At 43.0% G+C, this 13,477-nt stretch overlaps 5 protein-coding genes across 5 annotated transcripts; 2 read left to right on the top strand and 3 right to left on the bottom strand.

Annotated features, from left to right (window-relative positions):
- On the bottom strand, positions 1–913 carry V1512DRAFT_143174 (uncharacterized protein; the record flags this gene model as incomplete). The annotated part of the gene is made up of 1 exon (XM_066913013.1): positions 1–913. A coding segment is annotated over exon 1 (824 nt), but the record flags the coding sequence as incomplete, so codon positions are not given.
- A 2,637-nt stretch (positions 914–3,550) lies between these two features.
- V1512DRAFT_261727 (Alpha/Beta hydrolase protein) lies at positions 3,551–5,367 on the top strand. Its single transcript, XM_066916125.1, has 5 exons — positions 3,551–3,696; positions 3,745–3,952; positions 4,004–4,177; positions 4,224–4,464; positions 4,512–5,367. Exons 1-5 carry the CDS (start codon positions 3,675–3,677, stop codon positions 5,271–5,273), a joined length of 1,407 nt encoding a protein of 468 aa, XP_066772400.1. The 5' UTR covers positions 3,551–3,674; the 3' UTR covers positions 5,274–5,367.
- V1512DRAFT_261724 (uncharacterized protein) lies at positions 5,304–6,224 on the bottom strand. The gene has a single exon (XM_066916124.1). It carries the CDS (start codon positions 6,071–6,073, stop codon positions 5,384–5,386), a length of 690 nt encoding a protein of 229 aa, XP_066772399.1. The 5' UTR covers positions 6,074–6,224; the 3' UTR covers positions 5,304–5,383.
- Positions 6,225–6,334: 110 nt separating this feature from the next.
- Positions 6,335–8,487, top strand: V1512DRAFT_261720 (trypsin-like cysteine/serine peptidase domain-containing protein). The gene is made up of 4 exons (XM_066916123.1): positions 6,335–6,644; positions 6,692–7,106; positions 7,153–7,504; positions 7,559–8,487. Exons 1-4 carry the CDS (start codon positions 6,563–6,565, stop codon positions 8,141–8,143), a joined length of 1,434 nt encoding a protein of 477 aa, XP_066772398.1. The 5' UTR covers positions 6,335–6,562; the 3' UTR covers positions 8,144–8,487.
- A 505-nt stretch (positions 8,488–8,992) lies between these two features.
- Positions 8,993–13,085, bottom strand: V1512DRAFT_261714 (GDPD-domain-containing protein). Its single transcript, XM_066916122.1, has 7 exons — positions 12,783–13,085; positions 12,685–12,714; positions 12,511–12,620; positions 12,244–12,446; positions 12,149–12,195; positions 9,437–12,104; positions 8,993–9,383 (listed from the first exon to the last, which is right to left on the bottom strand). The coding sequence occupies exons 1-7, from the start codon at positions 12,797–12,799 to the stop codon at positions 9,066–9,068; spliced, it is 3,393 nt and encodes a 1,130-aa protein (XP_066772397.1). The 5' UTR covers positions 12,800–13,085; the 3' UTR covers positions 8,993–9,065.
- Positions 13,086–13,477: the final 392 nt, after the last annotated feature.

The raw sequence follows: 13,477 nt of genomic DNA, 5'->3' as shown, positions 1-13,477 counted from the left end.
CAAGAAACTAGGTAGCTAATGGCAAAACCCACAAGCCCGCAGAGAACAACAAAGGCGATCAAGATCTCCAACACGCGACGCTTCCATCCGGACAGTATATTTGTGAACGCGTTCACCTTGTTGAGAAACCGTGACTGTACTTTGATAAATATCGCCTTGATGAATTCCACCGAGGGTGACTGAATCGGCTGCAGAAAACTCAGCAGGGCTGCCTTCACGTTGTGGGCCATAAGCGTGAGAGGACTTGGGTTGGGAAGCTCGATTTTATAGACTACCTTTTTTGCCATATTGGAAGTCTTGCACGTCTTGCAGAACAGACAGGAAAGTGCATAATTGAGGACAAAAGAGGTAATCGGTAAAAGAGCAAAAGACGCGATCATGAGTTCGATAGCGTGGGGCTTCATTTCATAGAGCAGATCAAGAAGCGCGTGCACGTTGTTGGGAAACCATGACTTTGCTTGGACAAATAACACCCGGACAAACTCGACCGAAGTTGAACTCATCGGCTGAATCAAATTCACCCAGGCTGCCTTTACGTCCAGGACTGGGAGCGTAAAAGGACTTTGGTTGGGAAGCTCGATTTCTTGAACGAGTTCCTTTGTGAAACTGTAGGTTTTTGTGATCACGAGGTATGGACGATAGACTACCAGATAGACAGCCAATATAGCGCAGTGCATGAGCACAAAAAATCCAATTCCAGAACAGAACATAAGAAAGAGCAAACGCGGCGCCCTATGGTGCTTGATGGTAAACAGAAACAATTCACTAAGCCCATACACGACGTCACGCATGAAGTAAAGCTCGGCACTCATGGCGTTGTACATGGCGCTGTGCTGGACTGGCAAATCTTCTCATCTATACATAGGGTAGGGGGGTTTGGAAACTGGATAGGACATTTTCTGTTAGAAATTAGTAACTTTCAATTAAATTTAGCAGATTTAATTATAAACTCACTTGGAAACTTATAGCTTTGATTACAAAAGTACTTCTCTGTGGGGAAGAAAGGAGGGAAGGTTGGACGCGCAAGTTCGGTTTTGAACTAGAACGACCACACTGCAATGTTAGCAGCCCAGCGTAATAAATCGTTGGAATTTTATAAATTACAATACAAGGCAAACAGCTTAACTCGTTTTTAATTTTTGAATTCTTGTTATGATTTTGTATGATTCGGCGAATTAGGAAGAAGTACTGACGTATGCGTACGTATGAACAACCCCTGATTTAGTACGCCACGATTTAGGTTCACGCGGTTCCAAGAATTCGTTCGAGATACTTTGGAACCCTAAACTTGCAGTACTACTATAACATAACACTTCGCGAACTATAGAAAGACTAGTAAACTTTTAAATTGTTTACGCGTGCAGAGATTAGATTAGAGTTTATAGTTGGGACTTGTTCATATCTAAATTGTAAGAATTTCTTAACTTGAGATGCATGTTGGCGTTGATACGTTGACGGTAAATCTCACTGCCATTTAAACACACAAGATTAAAACACACATGATTAGAGTAAAAAGAAGTATTTATTTATACGATAAACGATCAACTGCGTTCAACCAACAAACAAACCCCAATTCCAAAATTCAGACTCCAAAACCCTTACTCAAATTGTACATTACCTACACCCTCCGTGTTAGGTGTAAGCTTGCGTCTATACAGTTCGCAGAACTTTTGCCCACGCGCAGAAGATTGCGCACGTTGACTGAGCTGTCACAAGTTGTCTGCGATAAGTTCCGGACGTGTTTAGCTGGTGGACGACAACTCACCGCCACCAGTAAGTAGACCCATCTCGGGAGGAGTAATTAGAGCATTGATTGCGCCTGTCTCACCAAGGTTGTCGCTGTATTTGGCAGTATCTTCAAATTCTTCAGTGATAACTAAATAAATATCACCAAAAAGCATGCGAGAATACGAGTCGATCAGTAGACAAATCCAGTAGATCACGCAGGAGGCACCAATCACGACCAACACAACAATGACCTATCCTGTCAAGATGGCGTTGCTGACTGTAGTCAAACATTCATCATTATTGTCAATGCTACATTTGCAGGTAACTTCAAGCTCAAAGTCTTTAAACTTAAGTCGAGCTTGACCAGACCAGGCAACACATCACGATAAGGCACTGCAAATGTTCAAAGCTGTCACGTAGTTCGCGTAGAATAAATTGCAATTGACAGAAACTAAAACTCAGCACAGATGAAGCCTTCTTTATTCACATTCTAATTTAGTTAACTAAAGTAATCAGGTCCAAATCTAAGCAGTATATCGTTTGAAGCGCACAGTTTACCCGCAGAATTTTGTCAAATCCGAGTGTCAAGAGTGTGCAAGACTTCGTTTAAACTTTAACTGAATACGCAATAACTATGCAAATTACGTGGAGATGCTACGAATATTTCTAAAGAGCAGTTTTATCGGTTTAACATTACTACTACTGCTACAGTAGCATAAAATAAATTCAAAAAGTATAAATTTACTGCTTCCGTAAATGTAAAACGTGGTAGACTTTAATAGAGAAGAGAGTGTAAAGGTGCACATACACTTTCTTTTGACTCACCCCAACCCCGTTCTAGCTGCTCGCTGCAGGTATATTTACCATCTCTACCGAATCACTAGAAATGTATGATATGACTAATTAGAATTGTAGCTAGCAAGTAACTAGTACATAATGAAAAACGCAATCTGTTACGCCATAATGACTACTGAATTGCTCTTAACAAATCGGACATAAACTTTGGTATGCTAATTGTTCAACGATAAGGCATTCTGTTCACTCCCAAACTTTTCGTTGTTCTGGATTTGTGTACCAAAGCTTTCTTAAATTACAAATCGGTAAGTTAACAGGTTTCTATTGGGGGAAATGTAGCTTTAAAGGGGTGTAGAGCAGACGCTTACGGGCACATCTGAAGCCGTTATCATTCCAATATGCAGGTTAAATGTTCAGACATATGCAAACATACCGGCTTCCAAGTATAAAACTACCGCTAATCTCTAAATTTGTCATTTTTGGTCCAGATTGATCCGGATCTTCATTTAATTAGTCACACTCTATGATTAAACTTCGCAGCTTCTGGCAGGCATTCGTCTTCAATATCCGTTGCATGAACAATGCTAAAATTGAAGCTTAGATAATGTTCGTAGACAGAACCAATACGAGTGAGATCATTGAAAGAAGAATACAGCATATGAAGTAACTAGTAGAAAATTTAGTATTGTCTACCACAGCAACATACCATGAAATTACTGAAAACCACAGAACAGACACAGCGGTGTTATTTGGTATCAACAATTCGCCACTTGGACCACCCTTTTTGTTCAGCTATCGGCATCTCGCGATTTTCAAATACAGAGAATATATTACAACAGATTGCTTCTTGTAAAAGTGCAATTGGGCTGAGCTCTCTCGGCTAAAAAAGCAAATTCAGTCTCGTAAAGTAAACTTACTGTGTAGATTGAACGTTGTCGGATTCGCTATTAAGGCATGATGAACATAACAAAGTGACTAATAAAAGCAAATGCAGTCTAAACTAGTTGTGAGCGTACACTCCCACTACTATCACCATTTTAACCATCAACCCTAAACTGCAGCGGAGGAAGACTGATAGACTTTCTTGGTGAAGACAGCTTAAATAGAAGCTCGGTTCCGGCGTGCGTAGATTATCATTCTCCTACAAAGAAATGGCTCCTAGACCAAAATACGGTACGTGCTTGCTTTGTTATTATGTTCCACTGTCTAAAATGCAGCTAGAAAGGGTGAAGACCCAACCGGAGAATCCATTCTTTGACATCGTCGCCGGCCAAACCGTCGCTATTATTCCTGAATACACACTCGAGTCCGGCATAGTCATAAAAAATTTCCCAGTTGCATACAAAACATGGGGTGCATTAAATACCACAAAGACGAACGCTATGGTTATTTGCCATGCATTGACTGGATCTGCTGATGTGGAAGACTGGTACGGTCTAATGTGCGATATCATTTATTCCACACTAACGTACTACTACAGGTGGGGACCTCTAATAGGACCGGGCAAGGCCTTCGATACTTCGAGGTTTTTTATTGTTTGCATGAACTCACTTGGCTCGCCATACGGATCTGCATCTCCATGCACAACGAACGCGGACACTGGCACTTTATATGGTCCCGAGTTCCCTCTCGTGACTGTTCGTGACGATGTTCGGTATGACTACCAGGGATGTTTTTGGGGTTAATTATTAACAGGTTAGGATTCACAAATTGGTATTAGACGATCTTGAAATTAAACAAGTTGCTGCTTGCATCGGCGGATCCATGGGTGGAATGCTCGTGCTGGAGTATGCTTATTTCGGTCCAGAGTACATCAGAGCGATTGTTCCACTTGCTACGTCACCACGGCATAGTGCCTGGTGTATTTCATGGGGCGAAGCACAACGACAATGTATATACTCAGACCCAAAATACGATGACGGTTACTACTCGTTTGACGATGTCAGTTTAACACAATTTAACCTTGTGTTTTTACTAATGTATTGCAGCCTCCAAACAGTGGATTAGGTGCTGCACGCATGTCCGCCCTGTTAACTTACAGATCGCGAAACAGCTTTGAAAGCAAATTCGGGCGCAATATTCCTGATCCAACCCGGCATAGAACAATCAACGCCCCACAGCGGCTGCCAGAAAATGTGCGGGAAGAAAACTGGGCAGTTCACAATGACGGATTCAAGCATGGTAAAAAGTTGGCGCCAAGCACTGGTTCGACTACGCCAGACAAAGAGCCAACGCCCCCACCATTAAATCACACCTCGTCTTCGACCTCGCTGAACTCTGGCAGGCGGCCACAGACGTTCTTCACCGCTCAAAACTATCTCAGGTATCAAGGCGAAAAGTTTGTTAAACGTTTCGACGCAAATTGCTACATTGCCATCACTCGAAAACTTGATACGCACGATGTGTCTAGAGACAGGGCGGACAGCGTACAGGAAGCTTTAGAGCAACTCTCACAACCGGCGTTGGTCATAGGTATTGAGTCTGACGGTTTATTTACGTTTGCAGAGCAGCAGGAAATTGCGACATACATACCTAATGCTCGGCTAGCCAAGATCGACTCGCCTGAAGGGCATGACGCTTTCTTGCTGGAATTTGCCGAAGTGAACCGATTAATTGTGAGCTTTTTACAGGAGGTCTTGCCAGATATCATGTCTGCTGATGGTGCTGCTGTGGTTGGAGATTCTCAGGAATTAGAGGAAGTTCGCTACAGAAGCATGACTGGCGAAGTTGAAGATATTACAAACTGGTGACACTTTTTACAAGCAAAAAGAATTGCTAGATTTTAAGTTGATAAAAAAACCCTAATGCATTAATCCGGAAAATATACTACAGTTAATAATTCAATCATATATTGTACAAATCACGTTTTCCCTTTCTTTTTCTGAACTTCTTCCCATTCCTTGTCCAGCTGCCAACCAGCTTTATAATCTTCACGCATATGCAAAAATTTGCACGAATCACCATAACCACAAAATCCAGTTAGTTTGTAATCCTTGCACACATCTGGCTGGTAGTCAGTTACGGTTGTGCTTCGAATGCTCGATGACGCCTTCATCGGGCCAACCTTGCGAGTCATCGATTCTCTTTGGTGTGTGAAGCTCTTGTAATTTGCTTCGCCAGTGTAAACATTGTCCCTGCTTGGTTCATCTGACTTTTCTGACTTGTCACTGGTCCTTGACTGTTTTCCTAGCAGGAAGTTCACATCAAACATAGCTGATGTCTTGGTAATGTCTGTCGAGTTCGACACCGCGGCCAAGCCACTTGACTTATGTTGAACCGCGCCAATATCGGTATCAACAGTGCGTTTAGCGGTACCATTGGCGGAACTTGCAATTGTATCTGACAATCCACCGACATTCCGCTTCCGTTTCTTCTTCATCACTGAGCTTGTTTGCCGGTCATCGTCAGACCTTTCAGAATCGCTAGACGAAAACGATTCGGAGCTGGATTTATGATCAGATTCTTCCGCGGGCCGAGTTACACGCTTCCGTGCATTTGCGAGCTTTGCGGATGGCTTCTTAAAAAACGGAACTGCTTTTGTGGTTGACATAGCGGAAATGTGTGAGAAGTCCAAAAGTGCAACACTGTTTTCTTCAAAAAAACAAAATTCAAAAAATACGAACACCCGTGACACACAACTACAATCAAACAATGATATAAGAGGTGGTAATTGTTTGCATATCCCGTGGCGAAGCGTAGATGACAAATAGTCAAGAAGATTAGAGAAGGCGAGTTGGGAGTTTAAGTCCTTAAAATAAAGTTTAAAGATTATGACGTGACTCTACTCCTCACAATCAACGACATTCGAACAATTCAAACGGCAACTGATGGAGAATGACTGGAAATGGCAGAAACTTGAGGTTCACCACAGTTGCATTAAGAGCCACTGTGCACAAAACAGAAGACGATGGGACGACAATACAGGCAAGTGCTGCTGTGTCGGGAATGTATATTCAACAGCAAGACAAGTCAGACTGCGGAGTGATATTTACAATGTAAGACTTATCAGATTTAAGACGATGTAACTGATTGGTCAAGAATGTCTGCAGAAGTGGTGAATGAGTTAGTTGGAGATTCTGCAATTTCATTTGCTATTGCGTTGAGCGAAAGTATTGGACCAGGTCCACATATTCTTGAACTTGAAATGCCATTAACTAATAGAAACTAGAGACAATACATTGGACACCAATTACGTATGTGTCTAAATTTGAACTCACAAGTTTAAATACGTTTGTCTCACGAATGGAGTCCAATGGAATGCGGTTCCACCCGTCGTCTGGTTTAGCATCTTCAGCTACCATTACACTTTTCCGTTCCCAGGCGTGGTTAGAAGTATCACGACCGTTAAGATTTACGGAAGATGTAAAACTAGGGTCGCACCTTGTTGCAGAAGGAGCACCGTTTGCAGTTGACAGCCCTGCCTTGTTCCTGGGATACAAATCTGTGGGAACGGTCAGCGGAGCACACACGGTGGCTAATACCAAACTCATTCTATCTGACTTGCGGTATATGGAAGGGATGGAAGGCAGCGCTATAACCAATACAGACGGTGTCAGTATAGGGATTCTTGCTGGCAGTTTACGGTCTGTAGTCTGTGTAATTGAATAGCTTTAGGCTGACTAGCGATAGTAAGACCAATGGTGAAGGTGAACTTTCAGTCATTGTTCCTTGGTCTACAATTCTGAAGACTATGAGCGCTTATCAATCATCGCAAATCTTCAATTTGCTAAATCGAAGTTCTCTGACTAGTAATGGTGCGATAGGCATTGCTGGTACACCAAATGTTACTCCACCTACGCAAGTCCACAAGCAAACAGATGATTTCTACAAAAGCGTTGTTTGCATCACAGTACGACGGCAGGGCGGCTTCAAAACATCGTGGGGTAGCGGAGTCGTGTTGTCACAGAATATTGTAGTTACTAACCGACACGTTGTACCAAAGGATTTCAAGTCAGCCAATGTTACGTTTCCAGAATCAAGCGTGAGTTTGTATCTTTATCGTGAGTGTGTGTTATTGCTACTAACTGTAAATCAGGTAAGAAGACAAATATCAGCTGTATTTCAGCCTGTTTCAGGTTTAGATATCGTTTATCTCGTCCTTGACAGCGCATATTCAGATGCAAGACCGGCTACGCTTTCGACAAATCTAGCTAATTGTAGCCAGCTCAAACCAGTCACGACTGTTGGATACGGGCTATTCCCCTTGTCGACCAACGACCTGAAGCAGTACTCAATACCACTAGTCTCAAACGGATACATATCACAAGCCGTCAGTCTTCCACTCTTGCAGAAAGACAAACACGCTAGCACTGCTTTGCTATCAGTATCTGCGTACTGTTGGAACGGATCTTCCGGGGGCGCTGTATTTACTAATCCCACTGACGGCACGAAACGCGTTTTAGCTGGCATCATTGTGAGTAATGGCAGGGTCGACAAAACTGACACGATATACCCACAATTGGGGTTCGCGATACCAATAAACATAATCAGTCTGGGGTTAGAAGCTATGGCGAGCAGACAGCAAATGCATCTACACGAACGAGTCAAACGACTGTGGAAGTTGCAGCCTACGCATACCGAGGTACTCGACGTTTTGACAAGCATCAAGTCAAACTTGTAGGAATCGAAATATGTATTGAAAAATTAAATAAATCACAGAAATGGGTATCTTTTGTCTTCAGTCTTTACAAAACTCTCTTTTAATATTCTCAGATACAACACTTATCAACACAAAGGTCAACAATGCTGTATATTCAAATTTGGCTTTTGTAAACTCATCCTCAGACAATAATTATACAAAACACGACAAAATGCCATGCCGCTATGCAATCCAGCGCTAGATTTCTCCGCTATCTGTTCTGATGTCACCGCGCTGTGCGCTCAACCAATGTGATTATTTTCCCGTCACTGAAATCCTGATTTTCTTAGTATTAGTCCCCATTCAATGTAGATTTCACTTCTCACCTTTGCGCGCTGGATGCGACGCGTAAATCGCATACAATTCAGAAACAAAAAAGTTGAAAAAAATATTTTGAACACCAGTTCAAGTCACATAGTCACAAATGAATCACTTATAGGTCACAACATCTTGGCCAACCAAACACGGTACAAGCAATAAACCCTACATACCACTGCAAAGCCCTAAGCGCTCAGATCAGCAGTGTATAAATTCTCTTTCGCCTCCTTCAATTCTCTTCTTTCTTCAAGACAGAAAGTCAGCATCAATTCTTATATGGCTCTTGCCTTTTACCAGAGCCATCAGGGTACTGCTTTTAAATGTCTTTATAATTGTTTTTGGAAACTTTTGAAATCTTCATAAGATTTTAATCTGTGGGTCGGGGGTTTATTATTTAGATGGAGTTGGTGGTACTGTTTAATTATCCAAATACATTCAACTTTGTATTTTACGATGGTCATGTAGATTCGTTCATTTCATTTTAGTTGGCGTAAAGTAAAAGAAAAGTGAACATTTATGGTACAACTTATATTACTAGAGTATATGAAACGAAATATACACTTTATTTGTTACAGGTTTCACCTCATCAGCTTGACGAAGTGCTCGTGAGTCCCTTTCTGACCGCCAGAACAGAGTCCACAATCACAGCGTCCAAGCCATAGTTCATTTGCAATTTGCAATACGCAGGCACGTTGTTCATCGTACCATACGAAAAACACACAAGCCCTGACTCCTTCACTACGCTAATCAATCGAGGACACAAAATCAGCGGCTCGCAAGCCGACACTAGTCCAAGCAGATTCCACTTTGACGCAAAGCGGACTGCTTCTTGTAGACTTGAAGCTCGTATGTCCGCCATGAATGCTGTACCCGCCTCAGTGAGAAACAGAACCGGGATCGAGGGCTATCAAGAGTCAGTTTTCTACAAAACAACTGATAAAACCAGACCAAACATACCTGCTTCATAGCTAGCATCAGACAAACGTCCGGATGAAAACTAGAAAAAATGATATCTCGGCCATCGGCGAGATCATATACACAATTTAGCACCGTATCGACCCATTGATTAAGTTCGATCCCAAGATCGTCCATATCTTCAGCTTGAGTTTCATCCAACATCGGATACTTGCATTCAATGTTGAATCCGACGTTCTTTGGAAGCGTCTTGAACACTTCCTCCAAAGTTGTGAACGGCGCTTGAATACTAAGCCCGCGCGAGTTGCCTTTGAACCCTTTTCGCTGAAAGTCGCGTGTAGACTTCAATCGCTCGCTATACTCACTATCCAAATCATCCATCTCCAACGAAAGTGATCGATGTCGCCTCACCGGTCTTGAGTCACTGTCCACAGTTGTCGAGCTCGTATTGCGGCTTTCTCCCCGTCTAGGCGAGATATTACGACTTTGCGGCTTTGGGGTCCGTCGCTCCGAGACACTTAAGAACTGATCTAGTGTCAACGCATGCATCGGAACATCGATTCCGGTCTCAGCAACGAGGAAGTCATGATAAATGACAGGAACATGATCCCTAGTCAATTGCACGTCAAATTCAACATAACTAGCGCCCAAATTCGCAGCAGCTATGAAAGATTGCAAAGTATTTTCACCGAGCTGTAAACTCTTCCGTGCTGTGTCATTCTTGCCCAGTCCACGATGGCCAATCACCCTCGTCGTAGTCAATGACTTCCAGTAGGTTGAAGATTTAGCAATACTCATCTTTGGATGTGTAAACGGACTGATGATTAAAAATTCAAAGCTTACAGTTCCCAAGACATCCAGAGTTGAAGACTGAACAATCGGCACTGTGATTGTCTGATGCAAACTGCGAACAGACTGTCCGACTGTAGTCTTGATGCTTGACAACATCGCGACGGCACGTCCTAGAATCTGATTCCTGTTACCGGCATACGTCGGCACAATGTCAAAAAAAAGTCTCGCTTTGGACGCATCACTCGTCTGGAAAACAATTGGCTCAGTCGACGGGTTGTCCTGAATTGGCAGGTCGATCACTGTGGGCTCGCCTATAGCATTCTGGGCAGATATAACAAGAGAAAGTGCGGTGTCTAGCTGTGTAGAATGTACTCGAGAGAATGGTACCTTGTCAAGCTGAACAGGAACGACACCAGATCGTGTGTCAGTTGATCCAAGTGTAACCAAAATCATTGAAGTATCATTTTTGAGATACCTATGACCGAAGCTTTTGATCAAGTCATGGCTGGAGTGATGAAACCCGAGACTACTAGAAGGCGGCGAGGTCGACAATTTTGAAGACGATGATGAGTTGATTGATAGCAAACTATCGACAGACGCAGACGCTGCACTGGAAACATCGCTGTTTCCAAATGGCGAATGACTATCTAGCAAGCCAGGCTGTTTTAAAGGCATTTTTTTGGCAATGTCCAAGTGTCCTCTAAGCACAGCATGCTCTGTCGCAGTCCACCCCGACCCATCAGTCTTGTCAGTGTCGCTTCCATACGCAAGTAAAATCTCGACCACACTACTATAGCCGTACGCAGCCGCCACAAATAGTGGCGTCCATCCATAAGTAGTTTCCGCAATTTCAGTCTTTGCGCCGTTCTTCAGCAAAACCTCTGTACTTTCAGCGTGACCAAACTTAGAAGCCAGGTAAAGCGGTGTCTCGGTAAGATCAGTGTCCACATAATCAACGGTAAGACCAGCGTCTAACAGTAACTGGATAATCTCAAAAGAGTTCGACTTTGCAGCAAGTGATAGCAAAAGCGAAGAGTCTTGCGGAGCAATACCAGCTGTTGCGTTAAGCAGCACCTTCAGAGTTTTCGGATGCTTGCCAATCACAGCTAAATGAAATGGCGTCAGACCTTCTGCATCGACCCATTCAGGCGCATCCAGTCCGTCAGGCGCGTCAAACAGATTCCATTTCTTCAAATAGTCTACTATCACTTCTGTAATTAGACGCATTCCATATTGAGCAGCATAATGCAAAGGCGATCGCTTGTATCCGTCCCTTGCAGCCAATGCCGATCTTTGACAAATACTTAGATGATCTAAGATATATCTCAACAGAGCCGTCTCATCAGTTGAATTTATACCGTCACTTCCATACACTGCAGTCAGTTGGGCAGTCGATACTGGATTCTCAGCTGGCGTAATAAAAAAGTTGTGAGACTGCGAGCTTTGAACGTCAACTGAACGTTGGCGGCCAAGAGCGACGACAAGGCGATGTAGAATATTTCGTCCCCGAAGATCAGATGGATCATGAAGATCATCAATCTGAGAAAGTAAATATTCAACAGATTTCAGAGCTCCTAAAGAAACCGCCTTTTGTAGGGCAGAGAGAAAAGCTTTGGATTTGATTTCTTCATTAACATCCGCTAGCACCTGCTTGAGGTCATCTACATTGTCCAGTGCAACTGGGGCTTTGACTGCTTCAAGAGCCGGAGTAGACAATGATTCACTCTTCGTTTTCAAGTTGAGTTGACTTGGAGACGACGACTGTGGATCAAATAGCTCATGAGGAGCAAGATTGGCCAACCAAGTGTTTATAGTGTCCATGTCGTCATTAGCCTGAACACCAGACGCAAAGGGAAGTATCAAAACTTTTGAGTTAAGATACCGTTCTTGTTCATTTACTCCAGTTCGTTTGTCCAGTCTGCATTGTCAGTGCGAGAACTCAGATGAAAGTGCCGTGCATACTTTTTCAAAATTTTCACAAATCCTCGCTTGTTCACTTCCGCGTACCACTATGCAATCAGTCTCCATGATTCATATATACATCGGGCAATACATACCAACAGCATACGCAACTGGCTTCGGAGCTCTAAAAGAGCCCCCACCAGATCTTCAAGCTCATCACGATCAAGTTGCTCTGGTCGTGTAAATTGAGGTGGAAACCTATCCAACAGCACTTTGAGCCGCCTAAAGCATTCTGCAAACCTCTTATTGTAAAAAGAATTGACTGTTTCAAGATTACGGTCTAATGAATAAAAGAAAGCTGTAGTGTAATGAGCTGTTAGTATAGTTCTTCCCCTGAAAATGGAATACCATCATGAGCTTACGTGTCAAGTATTTGTCACTGACTGGGGGTTCCTTCTCTCCGGCAGCAATTGCGCTAGATGTAGCAGTTCTAATATGCTTCTTAAGCGATTTGTAATTCAAATAATAGGAGCTGCAGATGGAGAGATCAGCCGTTAGATGAACGTAACAAGTGTGACTAAAAAGGCAACGCGTACCTCCATTCAGGAACTTGATTTCGCGGTAAACTACAGAAATTAGTCAAGTGTCGCATACTGTGAAGAGAATAGAAAAGAAAACTGAAAAAGTAGCGTACTTTTTCCCAAATTTCATGACTGACGATGCAACAGAGTAAGACTGTCTAGACTAGCTTAGGTCTCTTGAACTTTTCCCCAAACGGGCTGTTACTTGTGTAAAATAATGTGAGACGAAGTTAGAATTAAGAAGTTGCAGGTTGAAATAGTGCGCCATGAATATGAAAGAATGTTAAAGAGGAGCACCGGACAGGAAGTGTGGACGACAGACCAGCAAAATGAGAGCTATGACTGTAAGTTTAGACAGACCCCCGACCCCCGACCTCCGCGCAGATGCGCATTTTAGTCGGTGAGGCTTATTTACTTGAAGAAGGTACGAAGGCTTCACACTCTGAAAAACGGTATATTGAACTAATAAAATCAGGGGTTAGCGCTGCTAGGTCTAGCGCATGTATGCATTAACTACAACAACATTTACAACTTTATGTGAACATTCTCACCAATGGTCGACCGGTACAATGAACATGCCCCTCCGTTCTTTTTGACGCAATAGTCTCTCAATTACTGAATCAAGTCAAAGGCAGATTAGCGTAGAGTTCGTGACATCTCTGACGCAGCTCAATGGCAAATACCGGCTCTGCTCTATGAGTGGAAGACGTCTACTAAGCATCCGTAGAGAAACTCTGAATCCGGAAATGTAACCGCCTAACCAAATCTCAGACAAAATCTTGATCGACTTTAGGCATTATCGTGGTCA

This window comes from Lipomyces arxii (assembly GCF_038497795.1).
Source record: "Lipomyces arxii strain Phaff 12-163 unplaced genomic scaffold V1512scaffold_5, whole genome shotgun sequence".
Lineage (NCBI taxonomy): Eukaryota > Fungi > Ascomycota > Lipomycetes > Lipomycetales > Lipomycetaceae > Lipomyces > Lipomyces arxii.
Note: the sequence above shows the minus strand (reverse complement) of the source record. Positions and strands in the feature narration are given on the sequence as shown.